At 36.4% G+C, this 25382-nt stretch overlaps 1 protein-coding gene across 3 annotated transcripts; it reads right to left on the reverse strand.

The window, feature by feature from the left end:
• LOC117413588 (granulocyte colony-stimulating factor receptor-like) lies at positions 1 to 24409 on the reverse strand. 3 transcript variants are annotated; one of them, XM_059000249.1, is made up of 17 exons: positions 24235 to 24409; positions 13329 to 13384; positions 11088 to 11165; positions 10383 to 10682; positions 9946 to 10075; positions 9448 to 9626; positions 8928 to 9082; positions 8612 to 8759; positions 8267 to 8349; positions 7799 to 8006; positions 6499 to 6687; positions 5884 to 5985; positions 4954 to 5097; positions 4532 to 4675; positions 3721 to 3817; positions 3117 to 3198; positions 1 to 2801 (listed from the first exon to the last, which is right to left on the reverse strand). In XM_059000249.1, the coding sequence occupies exons 3-17, from the start codon at positions 11143 to 11145 to the stop codon at positions 2283 to 2285; spliced, it is 2538 nt and encodes an 845-aa protein (XP_058856232.1). In that variant the 5' UTR covers positions 11146 to 11165; positions 13329 to 13384; positions 24235 to 24409; the 3' UTR covers positions 1 to 2282. The 3 variants fall into 3 exon arrangements, with proteins under 3 accessions (XP_058856232.1, XP_058856231.1, XP_058856233.1); XM_059000248.1 differs by lacking the exon at positions 24235 to 24409 and adding an exon at positions 16510 to 16672; XM_059000250.1 differs by lacking the exon at positions 24235 to 24409 and adding an exon at positions 13509 to 13894.
• Positions 24410 to 25382: the final 973 nt, after the last annotated feature.

Here is a 25382-nt window from a genome sequence, read left to right on the forward strand (position 1 = left end):
TGCAAAGACATTGTATTTTATTATCATTTTGAAATGATTATAGATATACAAGGGGGGTACACACATTAATTTCAAAACATAATTTTATTCAGTAAATCCATAAAACACACACACACACACACACACACATACACACACACGCACACACATATGCATGTAACCTAAACACAGTATACAAAACAACTTCTCACCGGAAAACACATTCAAATACAACAATATATAAAACAGCATGTGTGAACGACCTAAGAGACATGTGAAGCACATTTGGACCCCTTCAGTAATGGTCACATATCATTGGTATCAAGGAATGTCAAATATACCACTCTAAAACAGTCTTTAAAATAAACATTCCTTAAAATAATCATTCCTTAAAGTAACAGTCCTGAAAGTTTTGTGAATAGAGCTTGCATTCTCTAGAATGAGCTTATCATAGAGTACAGTACAATGCATTTTAATGGCAGTGTCTACTGGAAATCTTACAGGCATAGTAACAAGTGTGGACATCATGCTTGCCTCCACCATGTGATACACTGGTGTTTTAATGGAGAACCCAATCTATGCATAGTCCTCACAGGAAATCTGAACATTTCAGTCTAGTTTCAACAATAATAAGAATCCACATCATTTACTGATGTATCTCTGTGTTCCGTAAAATTAAAAGAGGTATTTTAATAAGGTAATGCTGTATTTGAGGTACTGTGAACAATGAAGCAATTATAGCAACCCCCAATTTATTACACCTGAATTCATAAGGAGTAAACTTATACATTCCAAACTTTTTCATATTAAACCCCAAACCCTTACCGTGAATGAGCAGACACCCTGCATTATCATGAACCTACGCTAGAAGAACTGAATGTATCTTTAATTACTACTTCAAATGAATACATTATGAATTAAAGGCGTTATAAAGAAAAATGAGCATGTCAAAAACAAACAAACAAACAAAAAAATCGATACTGCATAATATAAAGAAAAAAGTGAAAAACTAGCTTTGTGTTGTTGGTGTTGTAGGTGAAGTAAAATGTGTGAGGTTGGGAGACTCACAGAAGGAGAGAATCTATTGGACAAGCAGTGTTTGGAATACAGTGATACAATATTGCACTATCCAATCATGGAAGAGCTGACAAACAAACATGCATGGCTTTATCACAAAGCTAACACACAGAAGTGATTTTCATGAAACTGCATTTCTAACAGTCAAGAAATTGACATGTGCTAATGGTATCCTTAAATTAAAAAACAAATAAACTGTGCCACAAGAGTCTTTGTGCCCTGTTTTCCTTTGTTGCTGTAATCATCAGTTTCAATAGAACATTTAAAAACAAAACATTTAAGTGTTTGCCAGAATCTTTGATGTAATAACCACCAAAATTGAGCAGAAAACTTGTGAAAAATTAGATACATAGTTTCCTTTGAGAGACACAGAATTCTTTGCAAGTTTTACTGATTTCTACCCCAGAAAATCCTAGGGTTCACAAAACCAAGTTTTATTTTTTACTAGTTTTCAGCTGAAATTTGGACTTAAAAATACAAATTTGTACCAAGAAATCTGTGTTACATTTATGTACTAATTAATAAATCTGTTTTAGTTCAATATGAGTGTATAATGTACTGTAGTACTGATACAGGTTAACTTCACCAGCTGTACACAGTAACTCAGACATAAATTACATTGTTTAAAAAAACACCATAAACACTTTAGTGACACATAAACTCATAACAATATAAACATATACAATTATATAGAGAAATGCAATAAATTCAAAAGATCTTTATAAAAACAATTTCATAACAAAAGACACACATAAGAATATGATTTTTTCTTCAAATCTAGCTGTTATATTCAGTCATGCAAAGTCCAGTTACTATTGATGTCTGCAGAATGTATTTTTTACTGGTTGAGTATCTGTTTGAAAACGACACTAAATCAGAAAAACGTATTTAGTTAATAAATAATAGTTTATTTTCCTAATATGTCTTCTGCCTCAGTGCCTTTTACTAGACACATCTAAGACAAGAGTTTTAAGATAACTACATTTTTTTGTACTTTTCATTGATTGTCGAAAATGTGATTGCCAAAAAACAATATTGTAGTGTTGTGTAAACCCAGATACATTTTGCAAGATATGTTAGATAACAGGCTAATATGCAACTATAAGACAACTCCCAAGTGGAATTCTCCTTTCATTATAAAAGTGATGTGCAAAAGATTTGCAAAGAGGAAGATAACCCCAAACTCAAACTTGTAGGTGGGAGGGTTAATGCCTGTTTCCACATGTTCAAGGAGCACTGTCTTTCTCAGCCTCCTCATTAATCATCAGGCCTCTCAACAGTGGGAAGTCATCCCAGGATGCGATACGCACTTTCTCCCCAGGCTCCTCGTCTTGACAGGCCTTGGAGACCTCTTCTTTGGCTGCTTGGAACCAGATGTTTTCACACTGATTTGGGCTTGGGGACAGATCATGGAGAAGGGGTTGAGTAGAGTCAGACCTCAAGTACTTGTACTTGGGGTTCTGCTGGCCTTTGTAGCCGTTGCAAACGACCAAGGAATACTCTACCCTAGGGGTGTTCTGGTAGGCCCTGGGGCTCATGTCGTCACTGCTGCTGTAAAAGACTGAATCCTGGATTGACTCTCCAAGCCCGCTGCTGTTTCCTCGGGATCGACTACCTGCCTCTTCAGCTTTACCTATCTGCTTCTGGTCTTTTTCTTCAGGCATCTTCGCAGAAACATCCAGGACGCTAACCTTAGAGAAGTTTGAGGTGGAAAGGTCTTTAATATCCGGTAGATGAGGAATCATCTGAAAAGAAAAAAGAAAAATGCAATGATTGTTGATAATGGTGGAGACAGTGTTACAATTTGTTTTAGAAACTGATTTAAATGTTATGTTTATTTTTTAACATCTTAAAATTAGTTGAAACTATCAGTCTTGCAAGTTAAGGGTTTAAATCAAACTTGTGTTAAACGTCCCCTTTATAATATAGGGACCAGAGGATTCACTTTAAGCTGATTAAATCCAATTGCATGAATTAGTTTGAAATAATAAGAGATCACACATATACAAACACAATTCTTTGTATTCCAAGCTGTGAAGTTTTAGTGTACTTGGTTTTACCTTCTGTGTTGAAGGTGGCGTCCATTTACAAATGCTGCTGTTAGCAGGGTCTGGCACCATGGGCCAAATATTCAGCTTTAAACTGAAACAACAAGCCAGTCAAAATAATAAATAAGGTACCTTTTAAAATCCAATACAATTCACATCAATAAATACATAACATATATATTTTCCTTAGAATTTAAGACACACTTTTTAAACCATTTTTCTCTTCTCAAAAATATCCTGCATCTTAAATTCGAGTACAGTATAGTGATGCGTGTATTAAAAATCGACAGCAAAAGACGTGACTACTCAAGCAATGCCACAGTTCACAAACTGGGAGAAAAACAAGTGTGAGTAATCGCAACTGGAAATGAGAAGCAGAACATAACTGTGATGCTCCGTGTGATAGTAGACATATGCGTAATCAAGGTTGTATCTTTGTAAATGCATATTTATTTGATGTTTTATTTTTTTCCTCAAATTGAGGGTGGGAAATGTGGGCAGCGTCTTAAATTCGAAGGAATACGGTATATATGAAAATAGTACCACATTATTGACACAGCCAGTAGTTATTAATGTTTCATTTCAGAACCTGAAAAAGCAATAACAGTGAACTTACTTGTCATGTTTTATGAAGCAGGCTGATGCAGTAATTAGTAAGAACAAAGTTAGGCCGATACAGGCTGACAAAATGGTGGATATAACACTCCAGTGATCTGAAAAATAAGAAGTCTGTCAGTCAAGCCTTACCTATCTTAGTTAGTCTGAATGAACTTGCTCAATGTTAAACAAACTATTATCGCAGATGAAAAATCACTTGATACATTTTGTTATATACATTGCTTTACCATATGAATTATAATAGTTTGACAGAGGCGTCTCCAGCATCTCACTATATGCAATATAATTTAAAAGGAAATATCATTTTAATTTTGTTGCAGGCTTTGCAATTATATCGTTTTGTGGCTTTGACTTAAAAATCTGGAAATAGGCAAACAAAAAAAGTATTTAATCAAATGAACAACAGAACATAGAACAGTCAGTCAGTGGTCCTGAAAATGAGAGCATTATAATTGTTTTTTCTCTTGACAGTTAAATAATGACTTTTTTTTGGTTCAAAATGCTAAATAAAACAACAGTAAAATGCAGATTTATTAAATGGCTCAACAGCCATTGAGGGCACAGCACTCGGGTCTCGCTTTGAGGTCCACTGGTATAGAAGGACATTGTCAATGGAAAGGGACTTGCTGAAGGGATATCATTCAAGGTTGTGTTTATTAGATTGCAAGTAACTGCAAATCATGAAGACAGAATGCTTTATAAATATGACCTGATGCATCTCTTTAGCTGACAGATCAGGATACCTTTGACCATTCTTCATATTATGCATGTAGGAAGAAAAAAAATAATAGATTGAAATATATATTTACCCAATATGGTAGTACTTAGGGTCAAGACTGTTCCATTTAAGCTCCCTGCATCAGTGCTCACCATTATGAATGCTTTGTACTCAGAGGACGGTTTCAGATTTTCCAGAGTCACTCTCATTTCAGGGGCATCTACCACTCTCATACCTAAAATTGTCATGTAAGATTCTGCTTCAGTTAAGAAAGCAATGCAGGCATGAATATTAGCTCAGGGAACCACAAATCAGCCGTATAATAAACTCTTAGTTTCCTAGAGCAGTAACACACCTGTTAGAAAACTGTCTTGAACCGAACAATTGCCGGTAAGAAATGCAATTCAAGGACTCTCAAGTCCTTCGTAACATTAACGTGAATTTTCCCACAGACTGGAGTAAATGCTTTTAAAATATAATCCTATATATTACATCATTGTTGTCTTGTCTTACCTGTTTTCCCTTCCTTGTCACTGTAGAAAATGGTATAGCGTCTGATGAAACCATTTCTCTCATCGACTGGTACTGAATCCCAGGCTAACTCTGCATATGAACCCCCAATGTCCTCTACTTTCAATTTGGGAACTTTTGATGGAGCTGTAATAGGGAGATACTGTGGTTGCAAGATATCAGTTTGAATTGGCATTAAGTATATCATTTCTATATGTTTTAGTTCAGTAGCCCTGCTTTTATGCAACTTTTAGAAATTTAGAGGACCAAAAAATATCTGGATTTCAAGTTGCGACCAAATACATTGCTTTTCAGGATTAGATACATTGGCAGAAAGGAGACCACCTTTGTTGAGTTAGAGCCAGTAAAAGTCATGAGCAATTTGTTTTACATCCACTAGAGGGCATAGACGTTGTGTAGGTCAAGGTGACAAAATCCTGGTCGTGACTTGAACCCAGTAAACAGGAACAAATTTATGCAGACAGGATACTTCTTACACACTGGTCTAGATGTAAAAACAACACCACTCTATGGAAGGTGCACCATTAACATAGACACTGTTGTGAATTATAGGAACGAATGCAAAGAACACGCCAACACCAGTAATACACTCAGAATGATATTTCAAGTAGTGTAGAGCGACATAGATACAGTGAAATCATTTATTGAACAGAAAAAGAACAATGGTTTTAAAAAACTGGTAGGGGTTTTGCCAGAAGATAATCAGCCTTGACTAAAGGGTTAAAGAGTTGATAAATGATTCTTGTCCTGGTCTCATGTACACTCAATAAAAGGAGTTCCTTTTTGAATTATATAACTTAATTTCAACAAAAATAAAATGGTTATATAAGTAAGAAACCAAATATCAGGCAAATAATGTTGGATATCCTTTTAATACTACGGTCAATGGAGCTGTTTATGGTTCACACCTACCTCTTTGTTTGGAGTATGCTTCCACAGACACAGGGAGCCCAAACCCATCTTTGTATTTTGGATACACTGATATCTTATAACACTTAAAGGGCTCAATGTTTTCTATGGAAAAAGACACAAAAAAGACACTGTGTGAATTGGGCCCAATGTGCTAAATCTGGAATCATGGGTAGCTCAGGTGACAACCAAGCAGGTCAGAATGACGTGTCTGTGTTTTTTGTAGGTAACATTATTTTTAGGGTCCTCGTTCTAAAAACTGGAACCCTTATGACCTAACTGTGTCTGTCCGTCCGTCCGCCTGTGCGTTTGTCTGTCTGTCTGACACACTAAAATGATGAACACGATAACAGTCTTCTCTAAACTTTTAAACATAAACTCCTAGCCTCCTTATAGACGTTTTCCATTACAAATATTTATTTTTCCTTTCAGGTACTGTGGTACTGTGATTATGAGGAGCCTCTATACATATGTGCACTAGTTATATAAGAGTTAGTTCCAGAAGTAACATTCTTAGGTTTAAAGGCTTTTTGATTATACAGTATAAAAACAAATAGCATTTTCTTGCTTAGGGTTGTCGTCACTATTTTGCTATTTGAATTCGCAGCTGGTACTTACCAGTAATTAGAGTTTTAATACAATTGTGCTGCACTAACGTAAAAAAGATACGGCAGGGGAGAGTTTCAGACACCACACACCATTCAATCACATAGCCGGTAACAGGCAGCGACTTGGGGGCTTCCCATTGGATCCAGAGGCTGTGGTCATCAGATAATGAAGTACTGATGCTTACTGGTGACTCCAGAGCTGTGGCAAATGAAAGAAACACTATTATATTAGGGCAGAATGTTTTTTCTACAAATACAAATTCAAATAAGTATTCAATAGTAAGATAATTTCCCACATTAAAGGGATACATTAAATGAATATTGGTAACAGGGCCAGTATTATTTTTTTTTAACATTGTATTTTTCTTGTCTGAAAACACATGTTTTGTGGACCGTTAGTTACTCTGGCCACTCCTCCTTCAGCAACAGACACTTTAATGAAAATATCAAGTGCAGCCATTACACTGTGGTTACAAAGGAATGATATGATGCTGATATATGTTTAAACAAAAGCATATTGACCTATTTTTGGTTAAATTGCATGTGCAACTGCTACCAACAGTTCTGTCAAACCAACAAAAGGTTTGCTTTCCTTGCAGGCTAATTCTGAGGAGCTTCACTTAAAATTTGTCACTTGCTATTTGTCACGGTTCCAGCTCTATGCATTCATAAGGGTGCGGCTTTCACACATGCTGATGTCCTTTATTATTTTTGCCAACGTTTGTGTTTTCATTTCTTTTCAGCACAGTATTGAAACCATTGTTATTCCTGCAACCATTGTTCTGAGCTTCAAAGCAATAGAAAATAACCTTTTGATTTTATAACCAGGCTGCTGTTTCTCATCTGAATTAATAATTCATTTGGATGTGGATGAATGATCATGCTACTTACGTAGAATATGTACAATATAGTCCTGTCATTTTACTGTGCATCAAATCCAATACACACCATGTAAATACACCTTCAACCATACAGTTATACAACAGCCCTGGGTGACAACTTTGTTCAGTTCAAACACACAGCACAGCAAGCTTTTGTAATTAATGTTCCATACCACTTCCTTCAACCTGAGCTCAAAACCTCTCTCCTGTTCCGTAAAGGAAATACTTGAATCAGGATCAACTGGTAACCTAGAGAATTATTACACCTTGCCAGCTCAAACACAATTCCACATGTGAACATTTAATAGAATAGAGGATACTCCCTGAGAGCTTCAGGTTTCTGATACTCATAGAAAAAAGTCTCTCAAAGATTCTTAATCTTTCAGTGCCTAAAAATACAGAATCTTCAAACAGATAAAGCGTAAATACCTCTTTTTTTATAAAGACAGACTTCAGTAGGGACTGACTCCCCGGCAGTGTTAGAAGCTGTAATGTACACACGGTTTACATGTTCTGGCTGAAGGAAAGCGCAATGCAATTCAGACGTGCTGCAGAGAGGATTTCTGATTCCTGTCGACGTTTGAAAGAACACTGTGTATAACAGATTTTTACCATTTGCTCTAAACTGGTTTGCAGGCTGGAAGAAAACACAAAGGATAGAATAAAGAAAGACAGTGAATAAAATGGATGACCAAAGTGTTATTAATGAATTAATAATTGATAACTTGATAACTGTGCTTAATTATCTGGTGATACCACAAGCTTCTTATTACACCTCCAGTGACATTTATATTGCATCCCAGGACTCTTTTTTATGTGTTAATGCTTTATCTCGCCATCACTGTTACCAGGATCTAGATATGCTTTATTGTGAAATCTATGCAACTTCAATGTTACCTTCCAAAAAAGCTGCACTTGAGTGCTTCTCTCGGATTCCCCAGCCCTCACCTTCCACCACACATCTAGCTTTCCAGAGGGAGCTGCCAGTGTAAAATAAGTAAAGTTAACACCTTTTTCCCAGTTTCACACAGGCTTGCTTTTTCGGTATAATGAAAGTGCCCATCCCCTGGCCAGGATGGGTATTTTCCAATTGAATGACTGAAAGGTTGATTACGGGGTTGGAATAATTACTGTAATGTTCATAGAGAAAGTCTATGCCATATAATTGTATTTACATACATTCAATTAGAGAAGAATACACACAAACTGATTTATTATCAAATCAGTTGCGTGTGCACATACCGCTTTCATGAGTGCACCCAGTTTTCTCAACGCTCCACTCACTCCAGTGTCCTGCTCCGAATGTGACTTGCACTTGGAATTGATATTCGGTACCATGAAGGAGGCCACACTGTCTCAGAGTTCCTCCACCCATTTTTTTTGGTTGTTCCTAAAGCAATACCATATATATATATATATATATATATCAGCACTTAAAAACAATGGTCAATGGTCCGACAAACCTACATTAAGTACAGGTCCTAATTAAGTGACCAGGCAGTGTATATATGGGATTATATTTTTAAATAGGGAAACATGAAATATACTATTGTCTTACCACTGTCCATTGTAGATCACCAGCTTGCTTATAGCGAAGTTTAGCTGAACATTTATTTGCTGGTAGCCATTCAGGTTTTCGCATTTCCATTTCAATTTTCAAGCACTTATCCTGACTGGCTTCTACAGATACAATAATTGGCGGGTCCAGTTTTACTAAACAAAAGGAAAAGTACAGTTAGTATTACTGCAAAAGGATCGTAAATCTTTTTGCTGAGTGTTAGTACTAACAATATCACCGCTGGTCCCCTTTTTTTCTGTTTAAAAATGTTATTTTATACTTCAGCATCTTATGTATAGAGTTGAATTTGAAATATAAATACACACTCATTTATGCCACTGTGGTCAATTACAAATTAAACAGACATAGCTAGATTAACCAGATTATCGTGCAATTATTGGCCAATAACATACAGTAGGCAGGTACAGGGTGTGTGTTAAATATTATGAATCCATCAGGTTTTGGCTTCATTTTACTGTTAATAAAAAGGCAGATTAAAGAGAAAAGGAAGATTATTTACCAACATCCATTGAATCCAGACAAATAGCTTCTGAAGTGTTATTCCCTAAAGCATTGTGGGCTGTTACTGAAATTTCCATTTCATGATACAGATAAAAATCCTTACGTAGCATCGTACAAGAATGTCCTTCCTTACATGGAATTGAGACAGTCCCAAACGATTTTGTACAACTGAGCCAACTGAAAAAAATACATATATATATTTTTACATTTTAGAGCATACCATTTCCCATTTAGCATTTTGCTATCTTATTTTTCTTCTAGAATTCAAATGCTCATAAACTCTCCTGCGGCCGTATATTCAAAGCTATCGTTTTGTGAAATGTAATGTTTGAGTATTATAGGTAATGACATGTTCTTAAAATGTGCTGCCTCATTAGTAGCAGTTTGTGGGCTGAACGCTGCACAGCTGGTTTCACAGAGCACTAGTCTTGGATTACCTTACCTGAAACCCAACCATGTGCTATAAAAGAACGTATTAAACAGTTTACTGAATCACCTGTCTTTCTTGTGCAGAGTGAATTGTGTTGGGAGGTTAGTTTCCCTCCCTGGGTTCCATGTGCACGAAAAAGTCATGGGTTCAGTGAGATTGGTTTTGCAGTTTAAATCGCTTGGTTTTGAAGGTGGGTCTGCATAGCAATGCAACAACAGAAAACAAAAAGGAAAATTTAAATTGCATGAAAAAAATAACAATGAAACACAAATGAATACCATACATTTAAATTATTTTAAAAGTTCTTAAGAGTATCCTGCTTAGTTTATTCATTTATTTAGCTGTTTTTTTCTAAAATATGAAGCACAGATTTGTAAGAAAAAGTCAGCTTCAGCAGTGTGCTGTTGAGTTTTTTAAGCTATTTCTTTGAAAGCTATCTAGTCTTATCCCACCGCTGCCACCAGATCTGTAGCCTGGAACAGAGACACGTGGTTGGTACTTACACCCGGCTGTGATCTGAATAACATCGGCAAGTTGAGCCTGTCCGTGAAGAACGACAAAGCAGGACAGATATCCTTGGGTTGTGTTAAAACATGGGATGGTTAAATTGGACTTTCGGCTGCTTTGGTTTGTGTATTGACTCTTTGGAATAAGATCATCGTTGAGGTGCCATTCTATCTGAATATCCTGTCCATCAAAGAAAGTACAATTGTCTCCAATTTCACAGGAGGCGGTCACTGAGGAACCCAGCACTACCACAGGTGACTCGATTGATACCTCCCCACACTGAGACGTGGCAAGTCCTGTGAGTAAAGAAAAGACATCTTACCAGCCACAACACATTGGGAAATAACAGTCTAACACAAGCAATGGTATAGAAAACGGACACTTTCTAGGGTTCCAGACTAGTTCTTGGCTCAAACACCATGACTAAACTGTTCTGTTAAACACTTAATGAATACCTAGGGTGCTACCATGGTCCATTAATTGTTACTGTTTCTACATTGAGGAACACTGTTCAAACAGAAACTCATGACATATAACCACAGACCTACTTCCCATTTTGGCAGGTTTTTGTTTTTATGAGAAAGAGCTAGTACCAGCTGAACTGAACTAGTTATTCTTTAATAAAGTTACTGGTAGAACTAACTAGGCTGATCACAGTACAGCAAAGCTCAATGCATTTTTAAGGCTGTTTGAGTCTTTACCCTTTGCAGTATTCAGAAGCACTGCCATTAGAGCCAGCATCTTCCAATTCTGACCCATCTTCCTGCACCTTGGACTACCTTATTATAAACCAAAAAATAAAAAAAAAATTAAATTCTTGCCATATGTTTCATTTTATTTAAGGTATATTTATAGTGTAGTAACCCTAAACAGATATATTTAACATATCAGAAAAAAAAAAGTTTAACAGAAAAGATAATGCATATTTCAAAACTACACAAGTGAGAACTCAAATGCAAAACAGGTAAGATTTACTGGCATTATTGTGTTCTATGTACTTTAAAGTAATTGTACTTAACAAAATGATTCCACAAATCTTACCTTTTGTGCAGTTACATTAGCTATACAGGTCCCACGTGTGTAGTTTTGAAAGAAACACATGTTAGAGCAACATTTTAAAAAATGACCTCTGTTGCTACTCTAGGTTAAAGGAAGTTTCACTTTTATCTGCCTTTTTCAAAGAAAATAGCTAAGATCTATGGAATTATTGTGTTAGCTATACCAGGGATCCTGTTACAAGACAATCAGTCACCATATCTATCAGTCAGACTAATAACAACAACATGGGCAACGCTTATCTGGAAATTGCAAATCAGCTTTCTCACCGTCTTGCAAACGAATCTAACTTCAGAGGTTTGCTTTCTTCCAGCAAGATAACGTGATGTTTCTGATAATATCGCTGAGAACCTCGTTGTGGCACACATCAAATTCTCTTTCAGTTGACACATTTTAAACTCAAACAGTATTATTGCAGCAGTTTTTTTTAAGGTTGTTCTAGTGCTTATTGGCACAGAGGTGTCATTCTCTCGAATGTATTGTGCATTAATGAGAATCCGTGCCCCCAAAACTCAATAATCAACACTACTTCATTACCATGTGTTTGAGGAAAAAAAAAAGGTTGCTCAGAAAGTGATGTTAATACAAGTTAACACATGGTACGGATGAAGAGCCTGGTATTTCTGTATTCGTCCTTTACAGTTTTTGACCAGTTTTGGTTGATTTTGGATGGCTGTGTGGATTAAATTGATCCAGAGACAGATAACCAAATGCAGAACATAATTTTATTGGCTTCAAAGTGAAAATATTATACACACTTTTAACCACAGTGAGATGTAACATGAAAGCATTTGGCAGCAACTGCTTGAAAGATTATTATTGCAATATTAAAATGTAATTGCATTCCTGCAATAAAGTGTATTTGGCAAATAAATGCGTATTTGCCTATAAAATACTTTTTTTTTTTAATAAAATGGCATGGACGTTTTGTGCATCCTGATTGGTTGCAAACCTTTTAATGCCACATGGTTAAATGAGGTCTAAATAATGAGTAATTTTGTAAGCTCAATCGAACGCCTCTATCGGCTACAACTCATGTCTTCTGGTGTGTTATTCCTTTCTTCTACAGAAAGTAAATTGGAATACCATAACTGAGAATCACTTGATTCCAAGTATAAAACGATAGTTTTTTTTGTAAAAGTTCCTCTCTATATTAAAGAAAGGTCTTTTCACCTCTTCTAGCTTCCTCTTTTACCATGTTTGAATGTTTGAGAAAGTATAGAAAAACAGGAAACCATGACTATATGATTTAGCCTTCTCATAAATCAACCACAGATGCAGTGTAAATGTGTCCTTCTATTAGGTTTCTCAACGTCCCAGTGCTGTGCATTTTTTATTGTATGATGCAAGCCTCTCTCAACCATCATATGGAGTTTCACAAGAGGTCGTGCATAAGTTCAGTACTTTATGACACTGGAATATAAATTAGCACTGATTAAACCTGACAGGCCCAGGCATTGATACCCACACTATATCTGAACTCAAGGTAGTGTATTATGAACGAATGCAGGTATGGCTCTAGATCAGTTTGGAAACAAAAGCAAACATACTGCATTGTTTAGTTTTCCAGAGTTCATAATCATTTACAGAATAGGCAATGGTATTAGACATTGATAAAATGGTGCCAGTGATAACATTTTGCAAATTTAGAATGATGTAAACAAATACACACTGGTAATCCATTGCTGTGTGTTACTAGCTCCAAAACCACTAAGTTGCCATTGCTGGTTATGCTAGAGGGCAATACACCGGTATTATAATGGTATCTTGAACCATTGTATTTCAGGCTACAGTTTAATATTGATTACAGGTATAGTTCATCTAGATATACCATGCAGTTATTAATCTTATTATTTATTTTTTTGGTTGTTGTTGTTATAAATTACCTCTATGGGGAAGTTTTCACTGCTGTGATGTTCCGGCAGGCAATAACGCTTGACGCCTACAATATAAGGAAACAAAAAGTCTTTTAAGTAAAGTAATACAGACAATGTCTTTCAACATGTCATTTTTTTTTTATTTTCATGAAAAACCGAGATGCCTTGTCAGATAATTCAAATCAATACCCTTTCCTCCTGCTGCTGCTGTCAGTGTTGCTGCATATGTCTGCCGGCTTCTATATCTCCCTCGCGAGGTAGTGAAATGCTACTGATAACAAGTGGACGGTAAACCACATAGTTGAGAAACCTCCTGTCTTCACTCATGTTCCTGCTATGTGCATGTGCCTACAAAGTACAACTTTTCTTGTTGTTGTGGTGATCACTTGTTTTTTATTTTTTTTTATCAAACAGTGGACATTATGATCCGTTGTGAACTTTGCATCCTGTGTGTTGACACATCCTAACACCGGCCTGTTGCTACTGTATGATTAACTTCCGAATGTTAAAGAGGCAGTACCACAGATATTACCTCACAAGTCTGTTGTTGAAAAAGCTCTGCTTTATAGGTGTACAATAACACTTTGCTTGCATTTTTTTGCTTTGTTTCTCCAAGCTAAAAAATCTGTTAAATATGGCATTCACGCCACCTGCTGCTGCAAATAGTCGCTGTAGGATGACTGTTTGTTTCACAGACGGTCACACCCAAGCAGACCCTGGGGGCCCCTGGCACTGTGCATTTCCACTTTTTGCCGAGCTGTACCAGAACCAAGTGATGAAACTTTGGCACAACAAGGCTAATGTTAATGGCGACTGTGCAATAGAGGTCTGACAGTGGGGGTTGTCCATTTCCAGGTTGAGTTGGCTTGCAGAACTACCATTGTGGCTGATTTTCTTTCGTATTATTAAAGCATGCATATGACATTTTCTTTATTGTTTTTCTTTAAGCTTTACTGTATTCGCCGAAAGCGTTGTTAAACTGAACACAAGACCAAAGTCTGTAATCGTAAAAGATTCACGAAAAAACACACAACAAAACCTGGATGTTTGTTTGGCTGTGCTCTCCTTCTTAATTCCTTTTTATTTGTAATGAGCCGATGGTTAAATGTAGTTGTTACCTCCAGTTTCTTAAAAACAAAACACAATACGATCCCACAACCCCCAGTGACCTTTGACTCCTGGCAAGAATTTCCGAGGTTGGTCAGCTGTGGAAAAAAGCACTGATTTTGGCGGCTAGTCGTGGCCAGCAGAAGCCCGTAGTGCAAGACGGGGGAAACTTTATTTAAAGGATGCTGAGATTTCTTTCACAGGATGTTACCGTTTCAAACCAAATTGTGGCTGGTGAAAGCGACTCTGTACATATATGGAAAGTGGCACCTTGTGTGGGATTTATTTGAGATTGAAGTGTGATTTGCAGTGACGATTCATATATTCCTAAAAAAAAAAATCAATGCATTAATGTAGCTATATGCTATATTTCCAGGCTATAAAATACATACTTTTATGCCTATTTTATATTTCAAAATGCTCAGATTTACAATGAAATATTTATTTGTACTATATGTCATGTGATACAAGTTTTGGCCAACATTTTGACTGTGACTAAAAATGGACAACAGCACCTCCTATTTTAGGTGCTAAACCTATATGCTACATGGGCCAACTGTTTCCACTGCTGGTCCTGTGCTCTGATAATCACCTCCAGGTCTCTGTTGGGAGTATGGAAACACATTGCCTAGCAACTCAGTAGTCTCCCCGGAACCTTCCACTGTCAGTTGGGAATCCCCAAAGGTCTACACAGATCTTTCCTCTTTGATTCTTTTATTGAATAATTCCAGTTTGTATTTCAAAGGCAGCTGTCAATGTAATGTTTTTTTTTTGGCCTTTGAACATCAAGTCCTTCGCTGCTCTTTTATATTGTTGGTGTATTTATTTATGGTGCCTTTTATAAAGGTGCATTTCCTTGAAGCAAAAGTGGTGTTTAAAGACAAGCAAGTATTTAAATAAAAAACAAACAAACACTGCATTCAACTGTGGATACACAATACGTTTACAGTATGTATGTCTGCTGATAAGAGAATGTGTCTGTGGTATTACAGCTCATGTTGGAGCAAAGGGTATCAAATTAACCGGATACTTTCTGACTTCCATGCCAAAATCTATAATTAACTTTTTGTGGTTTACAGGACCTGGAAGAATATGTAAATAGTCTGCATAACTGCATACAATATATTCAAATCTTATTGAAACACGTTTTTCAAAAGATTCATTTTCATGCAGGTTGATTTGTTAAGCAAATCTAATGTTATGCCCAAAGCAATGTATTCCACGCAAGGATCAGACACAGATCTCAAACTTGAAAATAATGGCACAGAACAAATAGGAAAAATATAAACTATGCCTTGTCTGCTCTCAATCATCCACAATCGGGAGGGTTTGGTAGTTGTGAAAGTTCCTGGTCTTCGTCACACCTTTTTGTTCAGTATGCTTCATCAATACAAACTGTGTGATCACATCACCACGTACAGACTTTTAGTCTTCTGTCAATATTGTTACCTCTTCCAATGCTATTCATTGGTCAAATGGTCAAATGTTACTCTGTAGTATAGGGAATAAAACTGTTACTGTTACAAGATATATTAAATACAATAAAATAAAATAACACATTTGGAGTGCTTTTCAAGACCTTGAAAAATCTGGCTTATTAACACATTACAACTCCACTATGAAAACCCTTGGTTTCCAATGTAATTTGCAGAATGAGTAAAAGCTTGTTATTTTTACACACATGCTTGAGTCTCACTATAGAAAAGAACAGCTGAAGAGGTAAACACAGGCAGTCACCCAGAACATATATTGTAATAAATTATAAACATACACTTCTTCTATTAAACATGTGCTGGTTTAAAGCAACTGTATTACAGAATATATATATATATATATATATATATATATATATATATATATATATATATATATATATATATATATATATATATTATTGTCTCTTTTAGCCTATTTATTTATTATACTTATTATTATAAGATTTCAACTTTAAAAATCAGATTTAAAAAAACTCAAAGTTCTACCCACACCATGCAACTTCATCAACGTCACTTGAGACCTTAGACCCAACACAGTGGTAGAGGTCCCATTATAAACAACTTAGTTTCAAATAAAAAACATGTACCTTTTTTTCCTTTTAGTTTTCAAATCTGTCTTTTAAATGTCAAAGCCTGCAGGTGTTTGCCTTTTCACTGCGCTTTTGATGTTGTACATTTTTTCATTCCCTGTCCTTTGCTCCTAGATTTGCTTTTTAGATCCTCCAAACAACATTATTCACAGGATGCAAATTACAAAACAACAGTGAAAACAGTAAATATCAACCACTCTAGAGCTCAGTAATCCCACCCCCAGACAGGAAAGAGATCAGATTAAGATCACTACTGCTGATCATTGCAACAGGAAACAAAAGGAGATCTTGAAATGCACGCTTTTTGGATAGGATGTCCTGTTAGGTTCTATGGACATGCATAGAACAAAGCACTTTATATATGAGATACTGGGAAAACACCAATAATACTCCCAGAAGTTAACTGCTATTGTGAAGAATCCATTAAAAGTATTTGTCCTTCGTGCCAAAAGAAATGTTCTCATGCTGTGGGCAAATTCCCTGTCTACCCTCCAGCATACAAATAATGAGTCTATACTCACCAGAAATTGTTGAAAACAGTTCAGTAATCTCTTTTTAGAAAATTCTCTTAACTTAGAAGATCAAACTGTACATTCACAGTAACCACAGCGTTTGTCTACTTTTACTCGTTTACTCTTCTCAACAGAGCAAGTACAAAAAAAAAAAAACATGATCAAGTTCCTTTGAGACCGGCGTGATTAAAAGATAAAATGTATTAGTCTTTCTCGTATGGTGGTTGAACCATACAGCCTGAACCTCATTCCATTCCAACTGATTACAAACATTCTTATTTAGTACCTCTGAATTTGTCCTTTTTTATATAATGTGCATTAAAACAAGCTCATCTTTATACACAGAATGTACACATGTGCATACTGAAGGTCTCTCCAGTTCAAATCTCTCGTGAAGGCACTAACCAGGGGTGAAACATTTCTGGGGAAATTGTCACTTTAGTACCATAACTGACTCCCTACAGTACAGTAAATCAGACATCAGAAATAGAATGCAGATCCTATTAATCAATCAGGTGCACTTTTTAACCTCTAGTGTGACTCTGAAAAGCCCACACCCCCTTGAGATAATTGCAGCTTATTTCTCTTGTTTCTCGCCTCTTGCCAATCACAAGAGTAGTACATTGAATCTATTGATATGTTATGCCTTTTGCAACCGAAGTCCCATCATTATATCTCTAATGTATATTACAGCAATGACAACCGCTTATCACCTCTGAAATGGTTTAAAATAGAATATGCATTCTGGAAGTCATACAAGGTTGAGGGAAACAACGCTGACAATAGTACAGTATTTGTGTACGGTTCAGTATTGGACCCACCCCCACCCCACTTCCAACTGTAAAACCACAGAATCTGAATGCAATGGCCTTGTTTTTATTTTATTTTTACTGTGTTGAGGTGCTTTCTCCTGAGTTGAGGGGCTACTCTTCAGATCTAGCTGCCATTCTGCCGTGTTTATGTAGAAGTGAGAGCCAGCATTATCTCATCATCAGCTACTTTGGATAAAGTTTGCTTCTGTATAGTTGGCAACACACAACTGTACACCAGATGGCGCTGGTGCTTGCTAATATAAAGGTGTCTGATCTTGGCTGATCTATCCAAACATATGTCTATGGCAGGCAACTACCTTACAGTTCCTGAATTCAGATACAAGCAGTCCTTAAAGGTTATATCAGTGTTTCCTTTTTAAACAGAAAATGTGTTTAATTGATAGTGGAAAAAAAAATGTGTCACCTGAGTTCTTATTATTTTGTTTAATCATTCTATATTACATATGCTGTATCAATCACAATACCAAAGCTGTGCTCGATCTTTGAATGATATATCAAAAGCTCTGAAATATATCTAAAACAAAACATTTATTTTCCATGTGGGTGGCGGACGGTTTTCTAAATTGTCAGAATAGAAGCGTGGCTGTCCTGGCTGCTTGACAAATTCTGTGCAATTAATCAAGTGGGTTCCGCTGTTAGGACTGATGGTACAGCTTTGTGATTTTCCACTGGTCTGAAATCAGCTCTTTCTTATCTAGATATCTGTCTTCGCTGGAAACTGGTAGCCCCCGGCACACTGCTGATGAAGTATTAGGATAAGCATATAACAACTGCTCCTGTTTATATGTACAAGCATAGCTGGGTTTCAGTTGTTAGTGCTGCATGGAATTGTGTTCTCCTACAGAAGCCAGAATTCATTTTATACATACATTGAACTATATTGTAGAGAAAGAAGATGCCTGGCACCAAGCTTAGTCATTCTGTCCTGTGTAAACCTTTTCAAATTAGAAATTACATTAACACAATGTAATCAGACAGTAATCTCAACCTTTTCTCACTAATAGATTTTTAACCACAGTGATTACAACACATGCTTGGTTTGGAAATCTGTTTTACTGCAATACAGTGACTCGGAAAACTGCCCTCTTGAGTATCGCTACTTCCACTTCTTGCTTTTACGAATTTCTGTCCTTTCGTTATGAGATGAAAAGGATGGTCAGTCAGGTTAGGTTTGAACTCATTCATCAAGACATTAAGAAAGACTGTTCAAATCATACAATTTCTTTAAGTATGGCTGCAATTCTAACGGAAATAAACACACACATTTCCCTGTATCAAATTGTGTTCAATCTAGAACAATCTTTGATAAAAGATATTATAACAATTTAGCCCAAACTTTGCTTTACTTCGACACCAAGTCCAAAACACGACTAAATTCTTTCAAGTTTGTGTTCACTGATCCTGTTGGAGTGTCCAGCTATGAACTACTCCCTTTTTACCAAAGAGCACGGTCCTTCTAGGACAGGTCTGAGTTAAGCCTGCTAGGAGTGCCCTGCTTGTGCTGTCATGGCCTTCCATGTAGGACCGCAAAATCTATATATATATATATATATATATATATATATGAGAAAACCATACTGTTGGCAGCAAGCCAATAACTAGCCATCTTTGTGTCCTGTTTGCCTGTTTACAAAAGCTAAGGATTGGCTGCCACCCATGGGTCGTGGAACTCTGATTGGCTTAACAGACACTTGAAATACAGCATACAGTGTGGGTAGAGGACTTTGGTTCTCTATTCTCTCAGTTCAGACAATCCACCACCTTCAATGGTGGATTAAAATTAATCACATTATTTTCATTTTTAAAAAAAATTTAAATTGTGTTGGAATTATTGCTAGACAGTTTTAAGCCACCTGGTAGGAAATAAATCATACACATTTTCCGATAGACAAAACATGGTCAGGATGCCTAAGTCTGATGCCAGCGTATTACTGTAACTCTGAAGAAGAAAGTGGAAAAGAAGCCTCAAAGGCCTCCCTGATGAAATATTGATAGCTGCTTTACAAACTTACGACTTCTGGTAAAGGAAACTAAAGTAGACTTCTACTATTCCACTCGTGGTTTTCAACACTAGTCCTTTTTTTTCATTTAGTACCTCCAGTTGAGTTTTTCAACCAGTTTTTGGTTTCTACCAGCTCTCTTTTTTGTAATCGAACCTCAATAGCTGCACACTATTTAGAGTCTCGGTTGCTGTCTATAAGTGCACTAGAAAACAATACATTGTGTAAAACTAATATTTTTTCGAAATGAAGTCCTGTACATAAAACTTGACTGTAGCTCCACACCAGATACTTATGTAGCTAGCATCTTGCATGGTCTTGATTCAAAGACTATAGTCATTTAGCCATTGAGCTGTAAATGTCACAAGTACAGTACCGTGCATTAATCCCTATTGTACAATTCAATTGAGAACACCATGGTTTATACAACTGAGAATTATAAGCAACCCCAGAACACATTCTAGAGTACTTTATTGTAAGCTTCAGTCACATTTTAGTTTAAGTCCATCAATACGCCTCTAGAAAAAGTGCTCATGATCATTAGCATGGTATATTCATTTTTTTTTTTTTTACAATACATGTTTACTCAGTACTTGTAAATAACTTTATCTCATGTTATAAAATAATCATAAGGTTTCCTGTATTGGCTTTTTATTATAATATCATGTTATTACAATGAATCATAATCCAAATTGGTTTGTAACACACTTTATAAGTCTCCATGTTATGAAACGTTTCTTTTTTTTGCTTATTAATGGAACCTGAAATTTTGACTTTTTTTGGGTATTTTCTGGTTTTCATTTTTCAATTAAGTTTGTTTTGGTATGTGTTTTATGCAACAGCTGTTAAGAGACCTTTCCAACATCTGGTAATGTTAAAATGTTTTTTTTCTAATGCCAGTAATTTCAGTATTTATGGTAATGTAGAGTATTTCTCCAGAAAGTGTTTTAGTGTTTATGAAATACTATGCTGGAGGAATTGATTATTCAGCTATGTACCATCGTTCTCCAATAAATTGGACATGACATTAAACAAGATGTCCAAACATGTCCATTAAACAAGATGGGCAGTCGTGTGGAGCAGTGTGGAGTAGTGGTTAGGGCTCTGGACTCTTGACCGGAGGGTTATGGGTTCAATCCCCAGTGGGGGACACTGGAGCAAGGTACTTTACCTAGATTGTTCCAGTAAAAATTGTATGTGAAATAATGTATAATGTGATATCCTGTAACAATTGTAAGTTGCCCTGGATAAGGGTGTCTGCTAAGAAATAAATAATAATAATAATTATAAAAGAATAAATACTTATTTTTATTACTGATGAGGGGGAGTATTTATTTTTGACAAACTTTACTTCGAGTGTGATTAATTACAAGGTATTGTGTTAGTTACGATGTGAAAGTCCATCCGTTCTTTGATTTAATTGTAATTGCTCATTGTGTTGTTCTTAAAATAAGTAGCCACATTTACTGAAAATGGGATGGAACACAAACACACGATCCTGATGCTGGAACTCCGTTGTAATGTCAGTAACTGAGAGGGCTGTACTTCTTGGTCTGTATTGTTTTGCAATCCCTCTTGGGAAAGAGGAGGAAAGAACACCCCACCCCCGCACACATTTTCTGTAATGCAGAAGTTGATTTCATGTTCCTTTCCGGTAACCAAGTCAGTTTCCAAACAGCCTTCTTTGGAATAACTTCTGCTCACACGAAGACATGTTTTTTAAAGAAAGAATTTCCTAGCCCCTTTTATCCTTTGCAATCAATTCCCATTTCTCCATTTAGCTTTAGTATCACTCTTTCTGTAATTGTTTGGAAGATTTGTTATCATTATTACTTTTATACACCGGCAAGGTTGTTTCACCCATTTAGAACATGGATACCCATGCATGTGTTACACAGCAACAGCACAAATCCAGCTCAGCAATACATTTGACAACATAGATGTACCACGGCTCAGTTCAAAAGCAGGTTTTAGAAAAGCATTCAGTGAAACAGAAGCATGAATCTGCTACTGTAAGTAACCTCCCGTTTGTATACTGTGAGTGTTGGGCCTCTGAGGTCACAGTGAGGTTACCACCAAGTAACAGGTTGCTTTGATGCTCAATTAAGGCTCAAAAAAGGCTGCAACATGATTGATTGAAATCGTGATGTAACTAGTCATTATTATAACATGTTTAACACCATACTGACTAATTACAAGACCAAGGTAAAAAGTGTCAACTTGAGGAACTGTCAAATTAAAAAATGACTGCTACTCAAGCTGGATATAATCAGACAACTAATGTAGTCTCGGAATTTACCCTAGAATGTGTGTGTGTGTGTGTGTGTGTGTGTGCATGTGTGTGTGTGTTTTTTTTTTTTTTTTTTTTTTTAATATGCTGGAATAGAGATGTTCATAACACTATGTAACACAATTTTTGTTCCTGGGTAGTAAGTGTTATTTCCTAATTGCTTATGCCTCAAATGTATAGAAAATGGCTATTATTCCCCACAAACTTTGCTTTTGTGACCAGGACAGTGATATTTTTAAATTTACCTATTTCCAATGAGAAAACGGACAAATTTGTGTCTTTTCGTTCACATAAAGTCAGGAAAAAACAACATATGAATCCAAATTAACATGTATTTATACTAAAGTAATACAAAAATGACTACAAAAGATTTAGAAGTGAGTAGTTTTTCGAGATTTACGATTATACTGTAAATCACTTTCACGAATCAGCCCCCAAATGTAGTCTTCCATCATGTTCTTGTTATACTGTCCTTGGTAGTGGCGTTCAAAGTCCAGTATATCCTGTTGGAAGCGCTCGCCTTGCTCCTCTGAGTACGCTCCCATGTTCTCCTTGAATTTATCAAGATGAGCATCAAGGATATGGACTTTGAGGGACATCCTACAGCCCATTGTGCCGTAGTTCTTCACCAGAGTCTCAACCAGCTCCACATAGTTTTCGGCCTTGTGATTGCCCAGGAAGCCCCGAACCACTGCGACAAAGCTGTTCCAAGCCACTTTCTCCTTACTAGTGAGCTTCTTGGGGAATTCATTGCACTCCAGGATCTTCTTTATCTGTGGTCCGACGAAGACACCGGCTTTGACCTTTGCCTCAGACAGCTTAGGGAAGAAGTCTTGAAGGTACTTGAAGGCTGCTGACTCCTTATCTAGAGCTCTGACAGATTGTTTCATAAGGCTCAATTTGATGTGCAGTGGTGGCATCAGCACCTTCCGGGGGTCCACCAGTGGCTCCCACTTGACGTTGTTCCTCCCCACAGTGAACTCGGTCCGCTGTGGCCAGTCCCGCCTGTGGTAGTGCGCCTTGGAGACCCATCAGGAATGCCACCATTTTGAAGTCTCCTATGACCTTCTCAGAAAAATGCAGATATGTATCCACTTAGGCAGCTGGAACTAAACTGAACTGGTGGGCTTAAGGCCCCTGTATTTATACTACTATTTATATTACTGGAAAGTTCTAGAAAGTTCTAGAAGTTACTCCAAGTTTACTCAGCACTGAATCTATCTGGAATGTTCTGGAAAATAGGTACATTTCAAAATATCAGTGTCCTGGTCACAAAAGCAAAGTTTGTGGGGAATAATAGCCATTTTCTATACTTTTGAAGCATAAGCAATTAGGAAATAACACTTACTACCCTGGAACCAAAAAAAAATTTGTTACACGGTGTAATTAGTATAAGCTGCACATAATGTGGATGATCCATTTTCTTTGTATGGCAGCTGGGATGATTTTATAGATTTTGTCCCAGTAATTTATTATTGGACAAAATGTACAGTACTAGTAATCAGCCTTTTAAAGTTCAGATTAACATCTATCTAGAGACCGAAGTAGTTAGGGTTAGTTCATAAGGTAAAAGGCTATCACATATATTGGTAAAATTCCTAAGTGGAATTGTTCAACTTTTAAATAGATATCCTTTTAATTATGATTGATACACCCACACCCACGCATACACAAACAAACACACACACACACACACACACACACACACACACACACACACACACACACACACACACACACACTTTATATCAATGCAGGCAAACAAACTTTAGTAACTTTTTTTACAATTTCTCTTTAACAAGTCTTGAATGGCTGTATAATTAGAATTTTACAGGATTTTACTTTTCATTGTATTTATCAGATATTTATAACTTGTTCCATTTATAGACAGCGCCAATAATTAGCTATTCACGGGCTATCAGGGTCACAATTTGTGTTTGTGAAGCTAGGAAAACAACCCAGAAAAAACAATTGAGAAAACTTGTGTCTACCTTCTTTCTATTGAGTGCTTTAAAAAGGAATGGTTTATAAGGGTTTCATCCCAGCAGGCTACATAAAATAAAATAAACTCAGCATGTGACACTTACCCAGCAAAGTCAGCGCTGTGGCTCAGAGTTCTTGGGCTGTTTCTTTGCCAGTTCCACAGCTGTAAGACTTTCTAACAATCTCAAAGTCAAAAGGAAAGCGCAGTTCAATTCATTTAAATACAGTGATGTTCCCCCTGGTAGAAGTGTTCTTAGTTCCCCAGCACTGAGTCTTGGGTGTTTACTACACTGTCCACTCCAGCTGATTTAGATAAGTGCTGCACTGGGAAGCGTTGCCAAAATTTTTTTTAACTGTTTCAGTTACAGGCATTAAAAAGGGTGTTCACTTAAATGGATTTTTCTTTTTTTTTTTTTGTTTCTGAAAAAAAATACAGTACAGGATATCTCTGATTACATTCATTTTTGATAATGTTGGGAATAAAAACTTTTTTTTTTTGATTTCTTGAACTGTTATTTAAGGATCCTGACAATATAAACTATACATGCTAACACATGTTTAGTGTTTTTACATACATTGTTTAAATTCTAAATTAATTTTCCTTTTCGCTATTAAGAATAGGTCACAATGCTTTTTTCATAAAAAAACTGATTGTCGGTAACACTTTCTTTGTATTGTATAAATGATTAAATAAATAGCCATTAAGGGCGCTTGTGTATGTATACAGCATTAGATCTATTTTGTGCTCATATTTCATATGTATGTGTGATAGAGATGGCTGCAGGGGTGACGTCAGAACAGCTTATAGAAACCAAAACGTACCGGCGGGTGAAACTCGCTACAACGCTCAGCGTTTTATTAAACAAACAAAAGTAAATATTTTAACAAAACAAAACACTTAAAACAAAAGGGCACCTTGGCCAAACAAACAAACGGAACAAAACAAGAAATTGCTTATCAACTAAATACTGATAAATGGTACGTAATAAAGTATTAGCACATCTTTTATAGGATAGTTACAGAACATTGCAAGGGAACCAGAAAAAAAAAGACATTTATAATCTAGCACGCTCCGAACTCCCTTCCTTTGTTCAGTGAAGTGCATCCTTTGACCTTTTCCCAGAGACATATTTTGGTTATTGCTGATAACATTGCAGCTTTACAGTTACTGTCAGCTGGGAAAGCAGACTATAGAATTGTGTAATACCATCAGGATCCATTTATATTTTATGAGCATCGCTACCCTGGAGAG

This window comes from Acipenser ruthenus, chromosome 25 (assembly GCF_902713425.1).
Source record: "Acipenser ruthenus chromosome 25, fAciRut3.2 maternal haplotype, whole genome shotgun sequence".
NCBI lineage: Eukaryota > Metazoa > Chordata > Actinopteri > Acipenseriformes > Acipenseridae > Acipenser > Acipenser ruthenus.